Source organism: Anomaloglossus baeobatrachus, chromosome 4 (genome assembly GCF_048569485.1).
Source record: "Anomaloglossus baeobatrachus isolate aAnoBae1 chromosome 4, aAnoBae1.hap1, whole genome shotgun sequence".
NCBI lineage: Eukaryota > Metazoa > Chordata > Amphibia > Anura > Aromobatidae > Anomaloglossus > Anomaloglossus baeobatrachus.
In genome coordinates, this window is record NC_134356.1 from 695450712 (window position 1) to 695475066 (window position 24355).

At 46.3% G+C, this 24355-nt stretch overlaps 1 protein-coding gene across 1 annotated transcript in view; it reads right to left on the reverse strand.

Moving 5' to 3' along the window:
* Positions 1-4875: 4875 nt before the first annotated feature.
* The window catches only part of LOC142303018 (NXPE family member 3-like), a 51139-nt gene continuing 31659 nt past the window's right edge, over positions 4876-24355 (reverse strand). Inside the window, exons 4-5 of the mRNA XM_075344120.1 lie at positions 18571-18774; positions 4876-5411 (exon numbers count right to left, since the gene is read on the reverse strand). Coding sequence (XP_075200235.1) covers positions 4876-5411; positions 18571-18774 — 740 coding nt within the window. The remainder of the gene's footprint in view (positions 5412-18570; positions 18775-24355) is intronic.

Below are 24355 nucleotides of genomic sequence, written 5' to 3' on the forward strand. Positions count from 1 at the left end.
CTTTTTCTGCACTTTTTCTCCACTTATTCTCCATTTTTTTCTCCACTTTTTCCTCCACTTTTTCTCCACTTTTTCTCCTCTTTTTCTCCACTTATTCTCCGCTTTTTCTTCACTTTTTCTCCACTTTTTCTGCACTTTTTCTCCACTTTTTCTTCACTTTTTCTCCACTTTTTCTCCACTTTTTTATGTGGAGAAAAAGTGGAGAATAAGTGGAGAAAAAGTGGAGAAAAAGTGGAGAAAAAGTGGAGAAAAAGTGGAGAAAAAGTGGAGAAAAAAATGGAGAATTTTTCTCCACTTTTTCTCCACTTTTTCTCCACTTTTTCTCCACTTTTTCTCCATTTTTTTCTCCATTTTTTTCTCCACTTTTTCTCCACTTTTTCTCCATTTTTTTCTCCATTTTTTCTCCACTTTTTCTCCACTTTTTCTCCACTTTTTCTCCACTTTTTCTTCACTTGTTCTCCACTTTTTCTCCACTTGTTCTCCACTTTTTCTCCACTTTTTCTCCACTTTTACTCCACTTTTTCTCCACTTTTTCTCCGTTCTTTTTCTATGGTCGGTCTACCCATTAGCTCTGCCATGCATAGTGTAGCTCTACACCTACTGCACATGTTACTTTATGATTGACATCTCTTTCGTACCAGAGCTGTCTAAGCCTACTCTGACCCCATATTTGTCATTACTATATTGTCCTTGTACTGTATTATGACATTTGTATCATGTGTTTCATTTCTTGCTGTGTTGCAATTTTTTTGCTGCATCCCAATTGTACCTCTACATTGTTCGAGTTTCTGTTATTGTTTTCTCACTCTTATGTGATACTGATTATTGTCATTTTTCATGATTACAAGCAGATAAGTCCAATCTGACGAAGGCTCAGGCCGAAACGTCATTTGTAACTTGTTTTGGACAAAAACATATATGCTTATGAAATTTTTTTTTTCTTAATACGGACCAATAAAGAGTGATTTTGCATTACTATCCATTGTGACTTACTGACTTAGTCTGGGAGATTTAGAGTGCCGAGGTTACTCACTAATTTTATCTATTATTACCTCTGAGCACCTATATACCAGTGAGCAGAGCTTCCTCTACAGTAGTTCTCCTGATTAGGCATGCCCTTACCTCATGAGCAGGGCATTGCAGCTTTGGTAGCAACCATTACGACATGGACTCTGCTGCTGTGGACCCGAGAAGAGTGAGTGCAGATTCATTGCACCCACACTCCTCACATGAAGGGTCCGCACTCCTAGAAAATGGGGGATACGTTCCCTGAGCGTCTCCCCCCCATATTCTAGACAGTCCAGAGTCGTCATGGGACCTCTTTATTTTTTTTCTTACAATAAATTGGTGAAAGAGGAAATGTTTTGGGGACTGTTTTTTCAAATAAATTTCTTTTGTCGATTTTTATTTTTTGTTAGTACTGACAGTTTATGATGTTGGGTATCTAATAGACGCCATGACATCACAAACTGCTGGGCTTGATCTCAGGTTACTTTACAGCTAGTATCAACCCGATTTATTACCCCGTTTGCCACTGCACCAGGGCACGGGATGAGCTGGGGTGAAGCGCCAGGATTGGCGCATCTAGTGGATGCGCCACGTCTGGGGTGCCTGCGGCCTGCTATTTTTAGGCTGTGAAGGCCCAATAACTATGGAGCTTCCCACCCTGAGAATACCAGACCACAGCTGTCCGCTTTACCTTGGCTGGTGATCCAATTTGGGGGGGACCCTACTTTTATTGTGTAATTATTAATATTTATAAAATAATTATAAAAAAGAGCCTGAGGGGACCTCCACATTGGATCCCCAACCACGGTAAAGCTGCCAGCTGTGGTTTTCAGGCTACAGCCATCTGCTTTACCCTAGCTGGCTATCAAAAATGGGGGGACCCAACGTCATTTTTTTTTTTAACTATTTTTTAAATAGAAAAAATTAATGGGCTTCCCTGTATTTTGATTGCCAACCAAGGTAACGGCAGGCAGATGGGGGTGGCAACCCATAGCTGTCTGCTTTATCTGCGCTGATAATCAAAAATACCGCGGAGCGCTACGTCATTTTTTTAAAAATTTATTTTTACAGCACTGTGATGTCCAGCAATCAAAATACAGGGAAGCCCATTTTGTTTTTAGTTATTTAAATAAATAATTAAAATAAATATATATGGGCTCCCACTGGATTTTTTGTATTGCTAGCTAAGGGTAATCCAAGCAGCTACTGGCTGCTAACCCCCACTGCTTGGTGTTACCTTCACTGGCAATGGAAAATCCAGGTAAGCATTTTTTATTTTTTTTGCCAAAAAACTACAAAAAAAGGACGTGAGCTTCGCCATATTTTTGTATGCTAGCCAGGTACAGCAGGCAGCCACGGGCTGCCTCCAACCCCCAGTTGCCTATTTGTACCCGGCTGGGAACCAAAAATATAGGGAAGCCCGTTTTTTTTTAATTATTTCACTTATTTCATGAAATAATTAAAAAACAAATGACGTGGGCTTCGCCCCATTTTTGTGTCCAGCCGGGTACAACTAGGCAGCTGGGGATTGGAATCCGCAGCACAGGTTAGCCCGAGGTTTCTGGGCGCCTCTGCTGCGGATTTCAGTCCGCAGCCGTCCCAGAAAATGGCGCTCTCATAGAAGCGCCATCATCTGGCGCTGTATCCAACTCTTCCAACAGCCCTGGAGCCGGGTGGCTTGTTGGGTAATCATGAGTTAATACTGGCTTTGTTTTACTAGCCAGTATTAAGCCAGAGATTCTTAATGTCAGGCACGTTTGACCCGGCCATTAAGAATCTCCAATAAAGGGTTAAAAAAAAACACCACACAGAGAAAAAATACTTTAATAGAAATAAATACACAGACACATTAGAGACTCCATCTTTATTACCCCCTGTCAGCCCTCCACGATCCTGCTCTTCTGTCTTCTTTCTTTCTAGTGTAGTAGTAGTGACGATTGTAGTGAGGATGATGTGCACCAGCTCATCACTTGGGGCTGGGGAACCTCATCCTCACTACAATCCTCACTAGTGTAGTAGTAGTGACGATTGTAGTGAGGATGATGTGCACCAGCTCATCACTTGGGGCTGTCGAACCTCATCCTCAGTACAATCCTCACTACAATCCTCACTAGTGTAGTAGTAGTGACGATTATAGTGAGGATGATGTGCACCAGCTCATCACTTGGGGCTGGGGAACCTCATCCTCAGTACAATCCTCACTACAATCCTCACTAGTGTAGTAGTAGTGACGATTATAGTGAGGATGATGTGCACCAGCTCATCACTTGGGGCTGGGGAACCTCATCCTCAGTACAATCCTCACTACAATCGGGAAGCAGCGTGCAGCCTTCACTCCGTGAGTGATCAGTGCTGGCTGTCAGCGGTAACAGCGGTAACGCTGACAGACGCGTTACCATAGCAACGGTGCTCTCGGAGCCGCGGTTAGCGGTGACGTCACCGCTAACTGCGTTGCTATGGCAACGGTGATCTCCGTTAATGACCGGCTGTGTCAGCCGGTCCCTAACGGAACGGGGAGTCGACCGTGTGCTAGAGCATGTCGCCGGTACACGGCGATACACATATGTGCACCGTGTACCGGAGAGATGCACTCGCAGGTCCTACATGACGCGTCATAGTCATGTGACCAGTCTGTAGCCAATGAGATAATAGCCACGTGACTGGTCACATGGCTATTTTGACGTCACGATAGGTCCTGCATCTCTGCTGGCAGTGCCGTCACCGGGAGGATTCAGCGATCATCGGATGGAATAGCGGCAGGAGACAGAGTGCAGAAGGGATCGCGAGGACCGGTAAGTGTTATGGCAATGTTTATTAACTGTTTGTGTACATTTATAATGCATTTTTATGTGTTTGTGATTGCCTCCCATTATAGCCTATTGGCTCGAGTTCGGTTCGTCGAACGTTCGACGAGCCGAACTCGAACGGGACCTCCGTTCGGCGAACCGACCTCGAGCCGAACCGGGACCGGTTCGCTCATCTCTAGCCCTTAGCGCTGTGATTTGCTGTGAAACACATGTGATATGTCTTAACCAATGGATTTTATGCGGCTGATCTCTATGGGAACAGGCACATGGACACGATCGGCGTTCTATGTGGGTTTATAACTACTAATGTATGGCGTGGTATGTAATGTTACATGTATTTGTGATAACTCTATTGTATTTCTCATCTAGTTTAACAATGTGATTTTCGCTGCTGTTTACTGATCCCTATGGAGATAAGTTTTTTGGTTTTTTACTATGTAAATGAGGGGTGTTGATGTTTTTCTAATTGGTTAATGGGTAAACACTGTGTGTATAAAAATACGGGCATTAGCCATTATATGCTATGCTTGACAAAGACCACTAGGTCGAAACGTTGCTGTTACACAACTGATGGAATAAAGAAATTGTATGTTTTTTCACCCGGAGGAGCGCGGTCATCCTTATTATAGGAAACCAAACACTGTGCCAGGGAACCAAGAATCACAGACAATTCACACTACTCCATTATACAGCCAATAAGGATCGACCTGGACCATGGACTGGGGTTGCATGAAACGCATCGCTCATCTTTAATGGCTGTGCCTTGTATGATTGCTCGTCACTGCTTTAGGAAGAAAATGGGAGTGAGCCGTAACATGACTTTTTCTTCGAGTTCATGCATGATCAAAGCTTAATAACGAACTTATTATTCTAATTATTTAGCAGTGAAATATGTTCAGCAGCTAAGTCTGTTTTTAGATTGTATTCAAGATCTCAAAATCTTTCCAACCTATCCAACCTAGCGATCATTCATTTACTACCTGTCCTGAAGAATCTTTTTTATATCAACCCAACAGTTTACTGGACACATAACTCAATGTCACTTACTTTTCCATGCTCCTCATAACTGAGGACATATAAAGGACAACATCAGGTCCACCTCATTTTTGTTAACGATCTCTGCTGGGTGAAGTTTCTGTGTTTCTTGGCGGCATGAGGTCATCTGCCAAACGTCCAATATGGTCACTGGCAGCTCAGAAAACATGGCTCTCATCACTGTGTCTAACTGATAGGACAACCAGTCATTAACCAATGGAAAATTATATCCAGCGTTGGCCGATTTAATCAGAATCTTTGTGTCAGGGCTACGTTCTAAAAGTCTAGATACAGCCTTACGAATGTGCCACAGGCGGTGAATGTACACTCCTAATGGATAAGTGGCAAAATGAGCCCAGCAAGTCAAGACGATCACCATTCCTTCCCGAGCGCCAAGTCCATCCAGCTCCGTAGCGATGTAGTGTAGCTCTTGAATTGATGTACGCTCCATTCGCAGAGGCTTCTGATGAGCTCTGTAGTGCACTAGATAGTTATACTCTGCATCTGTCGCCAATAATGGACCGGAGTGGGGAGGCACATGGAGGTCTATTTGCTTGAGCGCTGTAGATAATCATATTTAACAAACAGACATCAGTCATTAATAATTAACATAGAAAGACTGTGTTGAAATTGACAAACAGGATCATTCTCTTACCATTCAAAAACTTCAGTGGCACAGAAGTCCGTTATTAGGCTCCTCTCACATGAGCGGTATTTTGCCGCAAAACTGGATACGTTACAAATGCGTTTCAGTTCAATTCATTTGCAATAAAATCATGGCGAGATGCGGTCACATGCGGTTGTGAATGACAAAACCGCATGTTACTGTATTTGGCAGCGATTTCATTGGAAACCAATTGAACTGAAACGCATTTGTAACAGATCAATTTTTGTGGCAAAATAGCGCTGATGTGAGGGGAGCCTTAGAAATGTGCAATTCAATTTTACATGAATCGAGTTTGATACTTTAGTAAATTCGCAGAATCTGGTGAATTAGAAAAAAATTTGCAATATAATTTCAGTTTAATTGTAATAAACATGTCCACAGTTATATTCACAGAGCAGAATATTGCACCTGCCAGAGAAGGCTCACATAACTTTCCCATAATACCTTGCACCAATAAAATGACATGGTATGGAACAACCAATCAGGAGTGACTATGATAATCTGTATTAAAGCCGAGGCAGGGAATGCAGCTGTCACTTTAAACACTGAATAAACAATACAGAAAGTGTGTGACAGGAGAGCAGTGATGTATACAGTATTTCCATTTACCCACAGCCCTGTATGTTGAGGTCACCTTAACATTAATAAGATTGTGTTTGAGATAAAAACCTTGAAATAAAATCTGAGGATCCCTCAGAATGTGACACAAAGTTTTTCGGGCAAATGAAGACTTCGCCATACTTTTAAGAAAAATTTGACAAAGATGACAAATTAGGAAATGTTTTCCAATCTCTGAGAAAACTCTTGAAGAATGATGGAACCACTGTGCATAGGCATAAAGCCGTCAGAAAGCCATGGGGGAGGGGATAAGGTGAGCAAGCAGCCCACTCAGGGCCGGATTAAGGTTGGTGGGGGCCCCTGGGCAGAAAATCTGGTGGGGGCCCCATAAACGTTAACATTTTTAGCCATAACAGTAGAGCGCGAACTGTAGCATTTAGATATAAATTTAATGAACATTTATCTTCTCCTGTTCTGCCACATTCAGATTTACAGTACTACAATACAGATACAGTCCAGGATAACTCACAGCCGTCACTTATACACAGTACAATACAGATACAGTCCAGGATCACTCACAGCCATCACTTATACACAGAAAGTAGAGTTACTCACATATTTTTTTATTCATCCCAATGTTAAGGCAGCCAGGGCCGGCTCCAGGTTTTTGTGGTCCCCGGTTGAGTCTTAGTGGGCCCCATCCACACACAGACACGCACATACACATACAGGCATACGTACATATACATATTTGAAGACAAATTCACAAAAATACATTTAAACAGACAAATATATACACAGTCATATACACTGACATACATGCAGACACAGATGCATTAAAGGTGTTAATATGGAGAAGTCACAAGCAGCATCACTCACCTCCCCCGCTTGTTTCCGTCCAGCTCCTCCAGGACATGTGGCTGTGTTGCATGATGGCCATCACTAACATGACTGCACACCATGCACACTGACACAGCACTGCTGTATATACATCACAGGAGGGGCTGGGGCCTACAATAAATACATTACAGGAGGGGCAGGGGGCATAGACGTTACTGGGGGGGGCATAGACGTTACTGGAGTGGCAAACAGCTCTGGTGGCGTACACATTACTGGGATGGGTGGCTTAGCGCTCTGGGGTGCCGCACTGACTGCTCTGATTCATATATACACACACAGCTCTGCTTCACACACACACACAGCTCTGCTTCACACACACACACACACACACACACACACACACACACACACACACACAGCTCTGCTACACACACACACACAGCTCTGCTACACACACAGCTCTGCTACACACACACACACACACACAGCTCTGCTACACACACAGCTCTGCTACACACACAGCTCTGCTTCACACACACACAGCTCTGCTTCACACACACACACAGCTCTGCTTCACACACACAGCTCTGCTTCACACACAGCTCTGCTTCACACACAGCTCTGCTTCACACACAGCTCTGCTTCACACACACAGCTCTGCTTCTCCCACACACAGCTGCTTCACACACACAGCTTTGCTTCACACACACACACACACACACACACTCTGCTACACACACACACAGCTCTGCTTCACACACACACACAGCTCTGCTTCACACACACACACAGCTCTGCTTCACACACACACAGCTCTGCTTCACACACACACACAGCTGTGCTTCACACACACACAGCTCTGCTTCACACACAGCTCTGCTTCACACACAGCTCTGCTTCACACCACACATCTTTCTTCAGCTTTGCTTCACACACACACACAGCTCTGCTTCACACACACACAGCTCTGCTTCACACACACACAGCTCTGCTTCACACACACACACAGCTCTGCTTCACACACAGCTCTGCTTCACACACAGCTCTGCTTCACACACACACAGCTCTGCTTCACACACAGCTCTGCTTCACACACAGCTCTGCTTCACACACACACAGCTCTGCTTCACACACAGCTCTGCTTCACACCACACAGCTCTGCTTCACACACAGCTCTGCTTCACACACACACAGCTCTGCTTCACACACAGCTCTGCTTCACACACAGCTCTGCTTCACACACACACAGCTCTGCTTCACACACAGCTCTGCTTCACACACACACAGCTCTGCTTCACACCACACATCTTTCTTCAGCTCTGCTTCACACACACACACAGCTCTGCTTCACACACAGCTCTGTTTCTCACACAGCTCTGTTTCTCACACAGCTCTGCTTCACACACGCCACACATTTTTCTTCAGCTCTGCCCTTACCTGCTCTGATGCCATCCTCCTGCTGCTCCGGTATAGGCCGCCGTCCTCCTGCTGCTGTTCCGGTGCCGCGGCCATCCTCCTGCTCCGGTGAGTCTCCTCTCCTGGCCGCGGCGCCGGTCTTCTCATCCGCAGCGCCGGTCTTCTCATCCGCGGCCGCGGTGCCGGTCTTCTCATCCGCGGCCGCGGTGCCGGTCTTCTCATCCGCGGCCGCGGTGCCGGTCTTCTCATCCGCGGCCTGGGCGGCGTCCTGCTGTGACGGCTGCGGCATTGGACCCCGCAGCAGAGCAGGCCGGGAGCAGGCATACCTCTGACCCCGGAAGTACAAACTACTTCCGGGGTCAATCAGCGTCCTGCGCCCGCAGTTTGTTTTTGCGTCTTAGAGACGCAGATACAAATAAATGTAGGTGTGCACAACTCTCCCCCCCCCCCCCCGAAAACACAGCTGATGTATTAGACTGTCTTTATGGAGGGGGAGAGGGTGTGAAGAAAAAAAAAAAAAAAAATTGCTGACGGGTGGCAAGTATGGCCCTGGTGGTGGGGGCCCCCTTGGAAGCTCTTATGGTGGGGGCCCCGGGGCTGAAGCCCCGCCTGCCCTGCCTATAATCCGGCCCTGAGCCCACTAAGGGACAGATAACTTACATGACAAAACAGGTGACAGATTCAATTTCAAGGTAAAATATCAGTGATTTGCAGCTCTACTTATTGAAAAGAAACAATGGACATGTACTGACATCTCTTCACTAAGCGTGAGGACCAAAATCTACTCATAAAAACAGACAGGGAAAAAGACAGACCTGAAAAGAGACCGATGGGGAAAGAGACAGACAGGAAAAGACACAGACAAAGAGATGGACAAAGACAGACAGTGAAAGAGACAGGACAGACAGGGAGACAGATGAAGAAAGAAACAGATGGGGAAAGAAACAGAAATATAGAGACAAAGAAAGAAAGAGACAGACAGAGACAGGCAGACAGGGAAAGAGACAGACGGGGAAAGAGACAGATGGGGAAAGAGACAGACAAAGACAGACGGGAAATATATAGACCGGGAAATATACAGACTGGGAAAGAGACAGACCGGGAAAGAGACAGACTGGGAAAGAGACAGACCTGGAAAGAGACAGACCTGGAAAGAGACCTGGAAAGAGACAGACCTGGAAAGAGACAGACGGGTAAAGAGACAGATGGAGAAAGAGACAGACCTGGAAAGAAACAGACGGGGAAAGAGAAAGACAGGGAAAGAGGCAGACAGGGAAAGAGATAGACAAAGGCAGATGGGGAAAGAGACAGACCTTGAAAGAGACAGACCTAGAAAAAGACAGACAGGGAAAGAGACAGACGGGGAAAGAGACAGATGGGAAAAGAGACAGATGGGGAAAGAGACAGACGGGGAAAAGACAGATGGGGAAAGAGACAGACCTGGAAAGAGACAGACCTGGAAAGAGACAGATGAGGAAAGAGACAGATGGGGCAAGAGAAAGATGGGCAAGAGACAGATGGGGAAAGAGACAAATGGGGAAATGGGGAAAGAGACAAACTAGGAAAGAGACATACGGGGAAAGAGAGAGAAGAGAGACACACACATAAATACAGACACAGATATAGAGAGAGACAGACACAGAGATAGAGAGACAGATGTGTACCGCCCCGCGCTCGGCTGCAGCCGAGCCGCTCGGATCCGGGCTCGTCGGTGGGTGGCTCGAGCGCCTCTGGACCCGGGGTCACTTTGCTCTGAAAGGATGCTGGTGCTACGTAGAGGGTTGGTAGGTAGCTTTACTGCTGGGGCCGTGGTTTGAGTTAAGTTTGTGACACCACCCATGGGTTGTGGTGAATGTAGACACCACCGCTGCTCTTTACTAGGTCCCCGGGGATGGTGTTGCGCAGCCAAGTGTTGACCCCTCCGTGGGTAGGGGGTGATGATCCCGGGGCCCAGTTGTGATGGTGCGGGTGGATTGGTGTGGTGCAGGGCGGTGTGCGGCTCGAAGGCACAGTTGTACTCACTCTGTTAGATACACCGGAGTCTCTGGTAAACCAAAAAGATGGTGCTCGGTGCCCGCAGCCGGCTGCGTCTGGTCCCCCACCCAGTTTGGTGGTCCCCGCCTTTCTCCAGCACCTTGTTTTGTAGCTGTGGACTGCCTGCGCTTCAGCAACGGGAGTCCGCTCCCCGGCTGTGTGTATGTCGGGAGAGCCAGTTTGCCCGCAGACGCTGGCCCGTGGGATCTCTCTGCCTGAGCGGTGGCTTTCTATCCCCCTCGTTGGGCTGTTGTCTTCAGTCGGGATTTGGTTGGGAAAGGACCTAAGGTCCAGACCTCAACCAGTGAATTAACTTAGTCCGGTAGATTCGGGACCTCGTTTCAGGGTCTGAGTACCCCCTGTGTGCTCCGGTTTCCAGTCGGTTCCCTGGTTCGGTATCGGCGGGCCACTACCCTGTCCTGGTCTCTTACGGTTCCACCAGGCCATCTTCATGGCTCCTGCAGGCGGCGACCAGCGTCTACCTCTTGGCCAAAGGGTGTCCAGGCTACGATCCAGACCCCTGTCAGACATTACTCCTCTCTCTTTCACCTCCTAAACTAATCTGTCTCAACTACTGAACTTGAGAGACTTGCACTTCCTGCATCAGGCCCTCTGAACTCTTTGGTGGGCATGGCCAACCACCTGGCTCCGCCCCCCTGGTGTGTCCATTAAGCTCTGAGGGAGGTGACCAAAGTTTTAGGTTGGCTGCTGTTACCTTTTTAGGGGGACGGGTATTTGTGCAAGGGCCTGTCTGTGACTACCTGGCTAGTCCAGGGCGTCACATTCCCCCTTGGTTAAATGCAGACCGTCCACGGGCTGCCCGACCACCACCGGTTTATTTTTGTAACTGTAAAAGATAAAATGGAAAACATTTACATTTATAATAACATTATTTACATTAAGCATTCTTTTATGGATTCTTCACTTGCGGGAGGCATATATCTTAAACGTTGCAAACAAGTAATACAAACATTTTTATTAACCGTGTACGGGACAGGACCGGGTCCTTCTGTTTGCCCACCCAAACAAACCTAGCCTTGATGCTGCCTCTAAAACCAGGTCAGCACCCCTTTTCCCAAGTCCAGGAATAGAGTCAAGTCCGGGTATTGCCCATACGGGCCGGGTAAAAAGTTCCTTACCCAGCAGTCTCTCAGAGGCCCCACGTCCAGGGGACCCCTGACCTGGAGGGTTGTCACCGGTTTGCATGGTGATGGGACCTTCCTTGGCCTCCTCTGCCACAGGCCCTTCCTCCAACCAGCCTCTCCGGAGACTGTAGGACCTGGAAGGGTGGTCCGGGATTATTTACAAGCCCAAAAGTTCTCAGCCTTGTCTATGACAAACGGGGCAATAACGGGGTCAAACAAAATCCCAACGGGGACGGGCAGTATGGTAGCCGGGAACCGCTACCTTGCTCAAATTCTTCTTTAATCAGGTTAGAGTCTCGGGTGATTGGCACTCATTCACACACATATATACATAATCAACATGTTGCACCCCTAGATGGCAGTTTCCCTGTTCCTAAGCGGCGGCTGAGCTAGGTTAGGGTGTGTGGACTTCCTGGGCCCAATACTTTTAGGTGGAGGCAATGGGGGAGAGGGGGCAGCTGGTCCCTCTTCCCGAGTGTCAGGTATGGCGGGTAGAGACCTGCGGGGGCGTGGTGTAGGTGCATCCCTGGGCGCTTGCTCAAGTGGCTCACTGGCGGGCATCTCCGGCTCCATTTCTTCCACAGGTTGTGGGAATATTATTACAGGAACAATCACTGTGCCGTTCTACATAGGCCAATCAGATGCAAAGTCACCCATCACTGTATGGATCACCCCTCTTTTCTCCTCCACGCTCGGCGTGGGCACAGGGACCTCTTCTACCAGTCTCAGGGGACCCCGGGCACCTCTTCAGGTGGTCTCGGGACACCGTGGCTGTAGTCTTCCCCTGGTCGCAACTAATCAAGTAGGTCTTCTCGTTCTCCCATTCAGTTGGCTGTATGACATAGGGGGTCCTTTCCCACTGATCGTCGAGCTTGTGCGTTCTCCTTTTGCGCTTCAGCACCACATCCCCAGGCCCAAAAGGGGCAGCCTGAGCCCGCTTGTTGAAACACTGCTCTTGTTTTTCCCGATTTTGGCGCAGATTCCGTTCCACATACTCTTAGATCTGTCGGTACTGTGTCTGTCACTTGGCAACCCAATTGGCAGTGGGAGGAAGAGTTTCGGGCAACTCAATATCCATTTCTATGTCCACAGGCAGTCGCCCCGGCCGGGCTGTCATCAGGTATGCAGACGTGCACTTGGTGGAGCTGCAGGGGATGTTATTGTACATGTCCACCAAATCAGGCAGTTTCTCCGGCCACAGTATTCCGCTCTTCCAGGGGTAGTGTCTTTAGGAGGTTAAGGACCAGATGGTTCATTTTCTCACACATCCCATTAGTTTGGGAATGGTGGGGCATTGTCTGGATCTTCTTGCATCCGTATAAGTGGCAGAACTGCTGGAAAACCTCCGCTTCAAAGGCCGGGCCCTGATCTGTGAGCACCTTCTCTGGGTAGCCATGCGGTCGGCAAAAGTAGGCCTGGAAGGCCCTGGCTGCAGTGTGGCCTGTCAAATCTTTAACGGGGACAACCACCATGAATCTTGAGTAGTGGTCCACAATGGTCAGGGCGTAGGTGTACCCACTTCAGCTGGGCGTGAGCTTGACGTGGTCCAAGGCGACCAACTCTAGTGGCTGGTAGGTGACAATCAGCTGTAGTGGGGCCTTCTGGCTGGCTTCGTCCCATCTTCTCAGCGTACAGGGACCACACTCTCGCATCCCACTCCAATAAAACCGCTCCCTCAGCAGCATCTCCAGCTTCTTCCAGCCGAAGTGTCCTGCACCATCATGGTAGGCCTGCAGGACCTTGGGCACGCATACCTGGGGCACCACCAGCTGGTGAACTTTCTCATGGGTCTTCAGGTTGATCAACCCCCTATACAGCTTCCCCTGATGCAGGTACAGATGGTCTCTCTCTTTCCACAACTGCTGAGCTTCGGAGGGAGCCGTGGGACTAATCCTGGAAGAACCCTGGGCAATCATTGTTTTGACCAGCTGAACTGCAGGTTCTTGATCCTGGGCTTCTTGCCACCCTTAACCAAAAGAAAAAAGCGATCAGACTTCCTAATATGAATAAGGATGTTTTATTGATGCATAGGTGTGAGGTACAAGTAACAAACATACAAAAAGGGTGCACAATCCGGTGCGAACCACAGATGTATATGTGCATGGAGAGAATGTATGGATCAAGAACCCTCAACCAGTGAACTCCTAGACCGTAACTATATAAAAATAGAAAGGCATAATCCATATACTGTATATATTAGTGGATTATAGTCCCATTGGGATCCATAGAGACCCTCCACAGGAGACGACAGACAATATAGAGAATATAGCATAGGTACATAATAATATATTGCTTACCGATTAAAGTGTCTCACCGCAACACCGGATGGCACCCCACCCGACGAACGTGCGTTTCGGCGGATGCCTACGTCAGGGGTGGGGTATACATCTGTGGTTCGCACCGGTTGTGCACCCTTTTTGTATGTTTGTTACTTGTACCTCACACCTATGCATCAATAAAACATCCTTATTCATATTAGGAAGTCTGATCGCTTTTTTCTTTTGGTTTTGGCTTGTCTGCTTTGGCGATTTTTCCATGGTCCTTATATGTCACACACCATGTCACTTATATGAATTGTGGTATTAACTTGCTCTTATCATGGTGGAGTGCATGTTGAAAAGTAACTTTATTATTCTTGCCACCCTTGGCTGGGCAGTGGGTCAAGGTTCGCCTGCTGTTGGCTAATGCAGGGCTCCTCACCTCATGGCCGATGGAATGCGGGTAGCTCGATCTCCTCCAGGCTGTCTTCCTCCATCCCTTCATCGGGCAGGTGTGGCATCCGAGACAGCGCATCCACGTTGGTGTTCTTGCGGCCAGCCCTGTACTTGATGGTGAAGTCGTAATTGGACAGTCGAGCCATCCACCGCTGCTCCAGGGTGCCCAGCTTAGCCGTAGCCAGATGTGTTAATGGGTTGTTGTCCATGTAGGCAGTGAACTTCGCCGCCGCGAGGTATTGTTTAACCATTTCTGTTGTCGCCCGCACGAGGGCCAAGAACTCGAGCTTGAAGGAACTGTAATTCTCTGGGTTCCTCTCTGTTGGCCGGAGCTTCCTGCTGGCGTAGGCGATCACCTTCTCCTTTCCAGCACGAGGGCCAAAAACTCGAGCTTGAAGGAACTGTAATTCTCTGGGTTCCTCTCTGTTGGCCGGAGCTTCCTGCTGGGGTAGGCGATCACCTTCTTTCCATCTTGTACCTGGGACAGGACCGCACCCAAGCGCACATTGCTGGCGTCAGTGTAGAGGATGAACGGGAGGCCGTAATCAGGATAAGCCAAAATTTTTCCCCCCGTCAGGGCCGACTTCAGCTGTTGGAAGGACTCCTCGTGCTTATCACCCCAAACAAATGTGGAACAAGGAGATCTACCATTCTTGGTCTGTCCCACGAGGAGGTTTTGCATGGGCGCAGCCATCTTCATGTACCCTTTGATGAAACGGCGGTAGTAGCCCACCAGGCCCAGGAACTGCCTCATCTCCTTCACCGTGGTTGGTTGCGGCCAGCTCTGGATAGTGGTAACCTTCTCAGGATCCGGGGCTACGCCTTCCGCACTCACCACATGCCCAAGGTACTGCACCTTGGGTCTTCAACAGATGGCACTTAGAGGGTTTTAACTTCATCCCGTATTTGGCGAGGGCCGCAAGCACTGTTGCCAGGTGCTCCAGGTGGGCTTCATGTGTTTTGGAATACACAATCACATCATCCAAGTACAGCAGAACAGTCTCGAAGTTGAGATGCCCCAAACAGCACTCCATGAGCCTCTGGAAGGTCCCCAGGGCATTGCACAGCCCGAACGGCATACTGTTGAACTCGCAGAGCCCCATGGGGGTAGCAAACGCAGTCTTCCCGTACAACCGCCACCTGCCAGTAGCCACTGGTAAGGTCAAGGGTAGAGAAATAATTAGCAGTCTTCAGCGCAGCGAGCGACTCTTCAATGCGGGGAAGAGGGTAGGCATCTTTATGCATTAGCTGGTTGATTTTCCGGTAATCCACACACATTCTCATGGTACCATCCTTCTTCCTCACCAGCACCAATGGAGCTGCCCAGGCACTACAACTAACCCGGATGACCCCTGCCTCCTTCATGTTCCTCAACATCTCTTTGGCGCACTGGTAGTGTGCAGGTGGGATTGGCCTGTACCTCTCTTTAATGGGTGGATGCGTACCCGTAGGGATATGGTGTTGAACCCCTTTAACTCTTCCAAAATCTAGCGGGTGCTTGCTGAAAACCTGCCCGTACTCCTGCACTACCCTGTATACCCATTCCTTGTGGTGCATGGGTGTAGCCTCAATGCCGACATGCAACTCCCGGCACCACTCCTCTAATTGTTCGGGTGGAAGGTCACTGCCTGAGTGTGGGGCTGTGATTGTGGGGGTTGTTTCGTGGATAGCATGTGCGTCTATGGTCAACAACTTGGCTATGGTGGCATAGCGGGGGAGCCTGACCTCTTCCTCTCCACAATTCAGCACTCTCACGGGCACTCTCCCCTTTTTGACATCAATCACCCCCCTGGCAGCCATTACTGTGGGCCAGTGCTCCGAAGGCAAAGTCTCTACCATTGCCGGGTAATCCTGTCCTTGGGGTCCTACTGCTGCCCTGCACCAAATCATCATCTCACTCCGCGGCGGCACCACCAAAGGCGCGGCATCCATCACCCGCACACCACCAATCTCTCCACCTGTCAGGTTCACCTGCTGTCGCTGCAGGAGGGCCCGGATCTCACGCTGCAGTGCCCTCTGCCAGCCCCCTCCCACAGTAGAAAACAATTATTGCAACAGGCTCAACACCTCCCCCATGCAGTGCTCAATCACATTGGTCCCGAGGACCACCTTTGGGTTACGGTCACTGGAATCATTCAGCACCACAATCATCCCTTGATGTCTCAGCTCTGTTTGTCTCACAGTCAGGGTCACCTCCTTGAACCCCACCTGGATCATTGGGAGCCCATTGGCAGCAATGATAGTTAGGCTATCATCTGGAGGGGCAAGTTCACTATCAACCCAATATCGCTGGTACAACGAGTAAGGCACAGTCGTTACCTGTGATCCGGTGTCAAGCAGGGCCATAGTCGGGACACCATCCACCGCCAGGGAGATGATGGGGCGGCCTCCAACGTACCAATCCTGCCAATCAGCTGGGCCTTGAGGATCTACTCCTGAGGATTGGCCCTTGGCCTCAGGGGTTGCTCGTTTAATGGACACCGTCTGGAGTAATGGCCAGTCTTGTTGCACTTGTAGCAGACTGGCGGTCCATACCAGGGATCGTTGTTCCTTTTCCTCTGCATCCAAGGGACATCCTCCGGGCTGTCGGTGAGCTGGATTTTCTCTGCAGGCTTGACTCTCATCGGTAGCTGGAGGGCGGCGAGGATCCGGGTGACATCCTCAGTCAGGAGCCGGACTTACGATGTCAGATCTTCCAGAGCTCCGGTGGCTGCAGCAGGGGCCAGTAGGGCCAGCAAGAGGGGTACTACTGAGACGGGAGCAGTGTCAACCGGCCTAGATGGCGAATCGGGGTGCCGGACTCTGGGGCCTGTAGGGCCTTGATGGCTCGCTCTTTCAGTACTGCAAAGTCCAAGTCGGCATGTTCCAAGGACCACAGCCGCAGCTGCTTGCAATCTTCGGCGGACCCCAGCCCCTGCAGGAACTGCTCCACTAGCATTTTGTTGCTATCAGTCTCATTGATGGGGTCCACCCGCTTTAATGTACGTAAGGCTGTTTGTAGCCGCAAGGCATAATCTCGTATACTGTCCTTTGATTGCTGCCGACAATGGTAAAACTGCATCCGTAACTCCGCTTCCATGCGGGTTTCAAAGGCGACTAGGAGTTTATCAAAAATGGCGGTTACCGAGGCCCGGTCCACGTCTGCCTACGTCTCCACCTCCTGCTCAGCCGTGCTGGTCAGCTGCCCCAGCACTACCGCTGCACACTGCTTGCCAATCATGGCATACAAGTCGAGAATCGTGCATATCTTTTTTCGGAACACCTCCAAGGCATCAGGATTCCCATCGTACTGTGGTAGCCAGGCAGCACCGGGCATGTAGGGCAAGGAGATTGGCATTACCTGAGCGACTGTCGGAGCTGCGGGCTTCCCCACTTCTGCGACCGGAGTGAGCGCCACCGCATTCCCGTCACCGGTGCGTCTGCGGACGCCGCCACTCCTCTCTGTCACACATTCACTGACCAACTCTTTCAGCTGTCACTGACTAACTGCCATCTAGTGGACTGGATCGACTCCACTGGGTCCAACCCTAGTCTGTGACCAGTCTTTTGTGGAGTCTGGGGAGAAACAGGGATTACCTGGAATGTTTGGTTGTTATCGGCACTGGTCTTCTGGGTCCCTGGGGGTAGGCCCTGCATCCTAGTAGGGATGCAGTAACTTGTAGCTCCCTGATGGCTTCAGGGGCACTACATTCCCCCTTAGTTAATTCCAGCACGTCCTCAGGCTGCAAAATGAAACAGGTTAACACTTTTTCATTCTTATCAAACAATAACATTATTCCCTGGCAGGGGAGGCACTGGCTTGAACTTTGAAAAACTGGAGAACCCCTTCCCATCACTCACCACCCAAATGTGGTCCTAAAACCCCTAAGAGGGAGGTCACTGGTTTCCACGGTGACCGGGTCTCGGCTGCCTCTGCCGCAAACCCTTCCTGCAACCATTATCTCCTTAGTGGCAGTGTCCGTTAAGGTCTTTGGGTATGGTCGTACTCTGGAATTGGCACGACTGGTGAAACTATTTACAGGCAGAAGCTTTTACTGATGCCAGTCCTGCAGTAGTGGTCCATGTTTACCAAATATTTTCAACAGGTTAACTCAACATTTTTTAGTTCTTATTTGCCATATTTACACTATTATTTACATTTCAAAACTTATTTTATGCACATTCTGTTTTGCGCACCTATTTTCTGTACCTGACCGGAGGATTAAAGAGTTGTTCTCAGCATTTAGTTGTAAACTAATGTGGATGCTCTGACACATATATGAGAAATGAAATGACAATGAAGTTAGTAAAAATGATATGAAATTGAGTGAAAATTATATAAAACGCAGACAAAATTAGCTACTTACTTGGTACAAACGCCACCAGATATTCCCACCAGCATCGGATTGTGGAGTCTCCTAACATGTAGACCATTTTTCCAGAAAGACATTTTGCCACTTTGTTGGCATCGTTGAAATGTTGATTATTACAGACAAGGGAGTTCCAGACGTCCTGATAATAAAATCCTGATGGATCTGGATTATCAATTCTGGATGTGCAAGGTTTTGTAACTGCAAATATTGGAACAATTATTATTTCTTTTTATTATTATTATTATTATTATTATTATTAGTAGTAGTAGTAGTAGTAGTAGTAGTATACTGAGAATTAAGGCACTTAACCCCTCCAACCCCAGCCGATTTTCCATTTTTTGTTTTTTTCTCCCCTTCTGAGAGCCGTAACTTTTTTAATTTTTTCATCAATGTTGCCATATAAGGGCTTGTTTTTTATGGGACGACATCTACTTTTAAATGAAATTATAAGTTTTACCATAAAGTGCTCTGGAAAACAACAAAAAAAATCGAAGTGCGGAAAAATTCCAAAAATGTGCGATTGCATGACAGTTTTTAAGATATTTTATTCACCTTGTTCAATATATAGTAAAACTGATGTATCGATGTGATGCCTTAGGACAGTATGAGTTCGTAGCCCCCATACATACAGTATATAGGTTTACTTTTATCTAAGGGGTTAAAAAAAAATCAGAAGTTTGTCCCAAAAAAGTGGCACACTTTTGCGCCATTTTCCGTGACCCATAGCGTTCTTATTTTTTGAGATATGGGGCTCAGTCATGGCTTATTTTTTGTGTCTCAAGCTAATGTTTTTAATGGTCCCATTTTTGCGCACATGCTACATTTTGATCACTTGTTATTCCATTTTGCGCAAAATTTGCAGTGACCAAAAAAAGTTTTTTGGCATTTGGAATTTTTTGCCACTACTCCTTTTACCGATCAGACTAATGGATTTTATATTTTGATAGATCGGGCATTTCTGAATGCGGCAATAGCATATGTGTGTATATTTTTATTTTTTTACCCTTTCATTTTCAATGATGGAAAAAATTCTTTTAAACTTTTCTTTTACCTTTTTTTCATTCTTCTAGTCCCTCCAGAGGACTATAAGGATCAGCAGTCTGATCTATTATTAATTTCTGTTGATCACAGCTACACAGCTGAGATCTGCAGAAATGCTTGTCTCTTGTAACAAGCATCACTCGGCCGCTTGTTACAGGATGTGAGTCATGTGAGGGACAGGAGTCATCACATGACCCTGTGCAACCATGACAGCAATCAGCGCTCAGGGATGACATCACGGTGCAACTAATGGAGCCGGGTGAGTGAAGATTTACTACTGCGGGCATTGAAATTGCTCTGCCATATTTTGACAGCGCAATTTAAAGGGTTAACAGGCGAGGGATCCACCTGTGCATGCAAAGCACACATGTCACCTTTTCAACTCAGCTGACATCTGCAGGAATCACCGGTGGTTGCCCGCAGCAGTCGCAGGTTATTATAACTATAAGGCTTAGGTCGTACCTGTATGGCCCACGTTCGTTCAAGGGTTAATACAGTCATATGAAAAAGTTTGGGCACCTCTATTAATGTTAACCTTTTTTTTTTATAACAATTTGGGTTTTTGCAACAGCTATTTCAGTTTCTCTTATCTAATAACTGATGGACTGAGTAATATTTCTGGATTGAAATGAGGTTTATTGTGCTAACAGAAAATGTGCAATCCGCATTCAAACAAAATTTGACTGGTGCAAAAGTATGGGCACCCTTATCAATTTCTTGATTTGAACACTCCTAACTACTTTTTACTGACTTACTAAAGCACTAAATTGGTTTTGTAACCTCATTGAGCTTTGAACTTCATAGGCAGGTGTATCCAATCATGAGAAAAGGTATTTAAGGTGGCCACTTGCAAGTTGTTCTCCTATTTGAATCTCCTATGAAGAGTGGCATCATGGACTCCTCAGAGCAACTCTCAAATGATCTGAAAACAAAGATTATTCAACATAGTTGTTCAGGGGAAGGTACAAAAAGTTGTCTCAGAGATTTAAACTGTCAGTTTCCACTGTGAGGAACATAGTAAGGAAATGGAAGAACACAGGTACAGTTCTTGTTAAGCCCAGAAGTGGCAGGCCAAGAATAATATCAGAAAGGCAGAGAAGAAGAATGGTGAGAACAGTCAAGGACAATCCACAGACCACCTCCAAAGACCTGCAACATCATCTTGCTGCACATGGTGTCACTGTGCATCGGTCAACAATACAGCGCACGTTGCACAAGGAGAAGCTGTATGGGAGAGTGATGCGAAAGAAGCCGTTTCTGCAAGCATGCCACAAACAGATTCTCCTGAGGTATGCAAAAGCACATTTGGACAAGCCAGTTACATTTTGGAAGAAGGGCTGTGGACTGATGAAACAAAGATTGAGTTGTTTGGTCATACAAAAAGGCGATATGCATGGAGGCAAAAAAACACGGCATTCCAAGAAAAGCACTTGCTACCCACAGTAAAATTTGGTGGAGGTTCCATCATGCTTTGGGGCTGTGTGGCCAATGCCGGCACCGGGAATCTTGTTAAAGTTGAGGGTCGCATGGATTCAACTCAGTATCAGCAGATTCTTGACAATAATGTGCAAGAATCAGTGACGAAGTTGAAGTTACGCAGAAGATGGATATTTCAGCAAGACAATGATCCAAAACACCGCTCCAAATCTACTCAGGCATTCATGCAGAGGAACAATTACAATGTTCTGGAATGGCCATCCCAGTCCCCAGACCTGAATATCATTGAACATCTGTGGGATAATGTGAAGCGGCTGTCCTGCTTGGCGACCATCAAACTTAACTGAACTGGAATTGTTTTGTAAACAGCAATGGTCAAATCTACCTTCATCCAGGATCCAGGACGTCATTAAAAGCTACAGGAAGCCACTAGAGGCTGTGATTTCTGCAAAAGGAGGATCTACAAAATATGAATGTCCCTTTTATATTGAGGTGCATATACTTTTGCACCGGTCAAATTTTGTTTAAATGTGGATTGCACATTTTCTGTTAGTACAATAAACCTCATTTCAATCCAGAAATATTACTCAGTCCATCAGTTATTAGATATATGAAACTGAAATAGCAAAAACCCAAATTGTTATGAAGAAAAAAGGTTAACATTAATAGGGGTGCCCAAACTTTTTCATATGACTGTACTTCAGCTTCAATAAATAGATAAAAACATTTAGGAACTTTATTAACTTTTTAAAGTGCAGCACAGGAATTAAAGCAATGTGGAAGGCAAAACTTAACATTTCACTTTTTTCCACAAAAATGTAGCTTTAGCCCTAAATTAGGCATTTTCACAAGGGTAACAGGAGAAAAAAAACATACAATGTGTTGCTTACTTTCTCTTGAATACAGCAATACCCCATTTGAGGTGGTAAACTACTGTTTGGGAGCACCTTAGGGCTTGGAAGGGAAGAAGCACATTTAAGTTTTGAAATGAAATTGCCTGGAATCGATAGCAGATGCCATGTAACATTTCCAGAGCCCCTCAGAAGGAATATATTTAGATTTGTGGTGATCACTTTGAACCGGCAGGTTCTACCCTGAATTTTTTAATGTTGAGCTGTGAAAATAAAAAATCTAATTTGTTCACAAAAGTGTTGCTTTAGCCCCAAATTTTTCATTTTAACAAGTGTTACAGGAAAAATGGACTATACTCTTTGTTATGCAATTTCTCCTGTGCACATATATAGCTCTTATATGGTGGAAAACTACAGTTGGAGCGCACAGCAGGGCTTGGAAGGAAAGGAGCACTATTTCACTTTTGGAGGGAAAAAAATTCTGGAATAGATAGTGAGCACCATGTCACGTCTGCAGAACCTATGATGTGCCTAAACATTTCATACCCCCTTACAGGTGACCACATTTTGGAAAGTACACCCATTAATACATTTATTTAGATGTGTGGTGAAAAGCTTAAAATGACAGAATTTTATAAAATTGAGTTATGAAAATGGAGCAAATAATTTTCCCACAAAAATATTGCTTTAGCCCCCAATTTTTCATTTTTCAGAAGGGTAACAGGAGAAAATGCACAATACAATTTGTTATGCAATATCTCCTGAGTACGCTGTTACCCCATATGGGATGGAAAACTAGTGTTTAATGCATGGCAAGGCTGGGAAGGGAGGAGCAACATTTGACATTTGGAGCGCAAACTTGACTGGAATCGTTAGCAGATGCCATGTTGCTTTTGCAGAGACACTGATGTGCCTAAACAGTGGAAACCCCCCACAAGTGACCCTATTTTGGAACTTACCCCCCAGAGTAATTTATCTAATGGTGTAGTGAGAATCCTTAACCTAAACGTGCTTCACAGAAGTTTTAAACATTCACCTGTGAAAATTAAAAATGATGTTAGCATCAGATCTTACATTTACACAATTTCTTGTGAATGTCACAATATTCCATGTGTGCCTGTGTTTGGCAACATGTCTACACTCAGAAGGGATTAAGCGCTTTTTGAGTTTCCCAGAGTGGTTTGCGGACTACATATACAAAGCCCCTAAGTGGCAGAAGAGCAGAAACTCCCTTCAAATGACCCCAATTTGGAAATTACAGACAAAGAGAAGGAAACAAAAATGCAAGTAGCAAACTGAAAATGGAAATCAGCCATTGTAGTGCCCAGTACATTGTAGTGCTCATACATTGTACCCAGATTAAGCTTCTAGAGACCTACACCCTGTACATTAAGTGGGCTCTCCACATAAATACCAAACATGTGGATGCTACAGTATTTATGGTCTAAGCACACTGTGGGGCTCAGAATGGTGGAGGGGCAATTGCATTTGGGAGCTCAGATTTTGCTCAATTTCTTTTTGGGGTCTAAGAGCCGTAATGCTTTACCAGAGCTTTTGTGCTACCAGTAATATGAAAACATATTTTATTTCTGTTAACAGATGAACCTGAGCGAGGATTTGTTTTTTTGTGGGTTCAATATAAACTTTTATTGGTGGCATTTTGGGTACCACAACGTTTGAATCACTTTACATTCAGCCTTAGATATATGCTGAGCACCTAAATCTACAAAATACATGACTTAGATGAAACTCCTATGGAGTCATTTACTAATGATGTGACGGAGATACTGTAGACTCTGTGTGGCTTCTGTTATTCATTATCTGCCTTTTTAAGTTGTGCATAAAAGATATGGTTTACAGCAGTTTTATGAACACCTAAAAAGAAGGGAACAGCTGGATCATAGGCCAAAGAGAGTATAAAGTGCTTACATCTGCCTCGTTATAATCCTCCGTTTGGGTTTTGTCTGAATCACGTATTTCAGAGATTTACATGGACACCCTGATGTAAGCGCTCAGCATAGAGCACAGGGTAAATGTGAGCTGAGCCTTTCTGCAATCTTTGGGAGGGAGACTAAATAAATATTTCCCTTGCGGTATAAGTCATTAGGCGGCTTTATTCTTTGGGTCAGTGCGATTGTAGCGATACAGGTTTATATTTTTTTGGCTTTTATCACACATTAAAGACCACTTTTTTTATTACCAGATTTTTAGAGCTATCATTTTTCAATATTTCTGCCAATGGTCATTTGAGGGCTTGTTTTTTGCAGGATGGGATAACATTTTTATTGATACAATTTCCGGGAAACATAATAATTTTTGATTGTTTTCTGTTCTGATTTTTGGGATACAGAATGAACAAAGACCTTCAATCCAGAAACGTTTTTTTAAGGATGATTTTTATGTTGTTCATTTTGTGTTAAAAGTGACTGAACAGCTTTTTATTCTTCAGG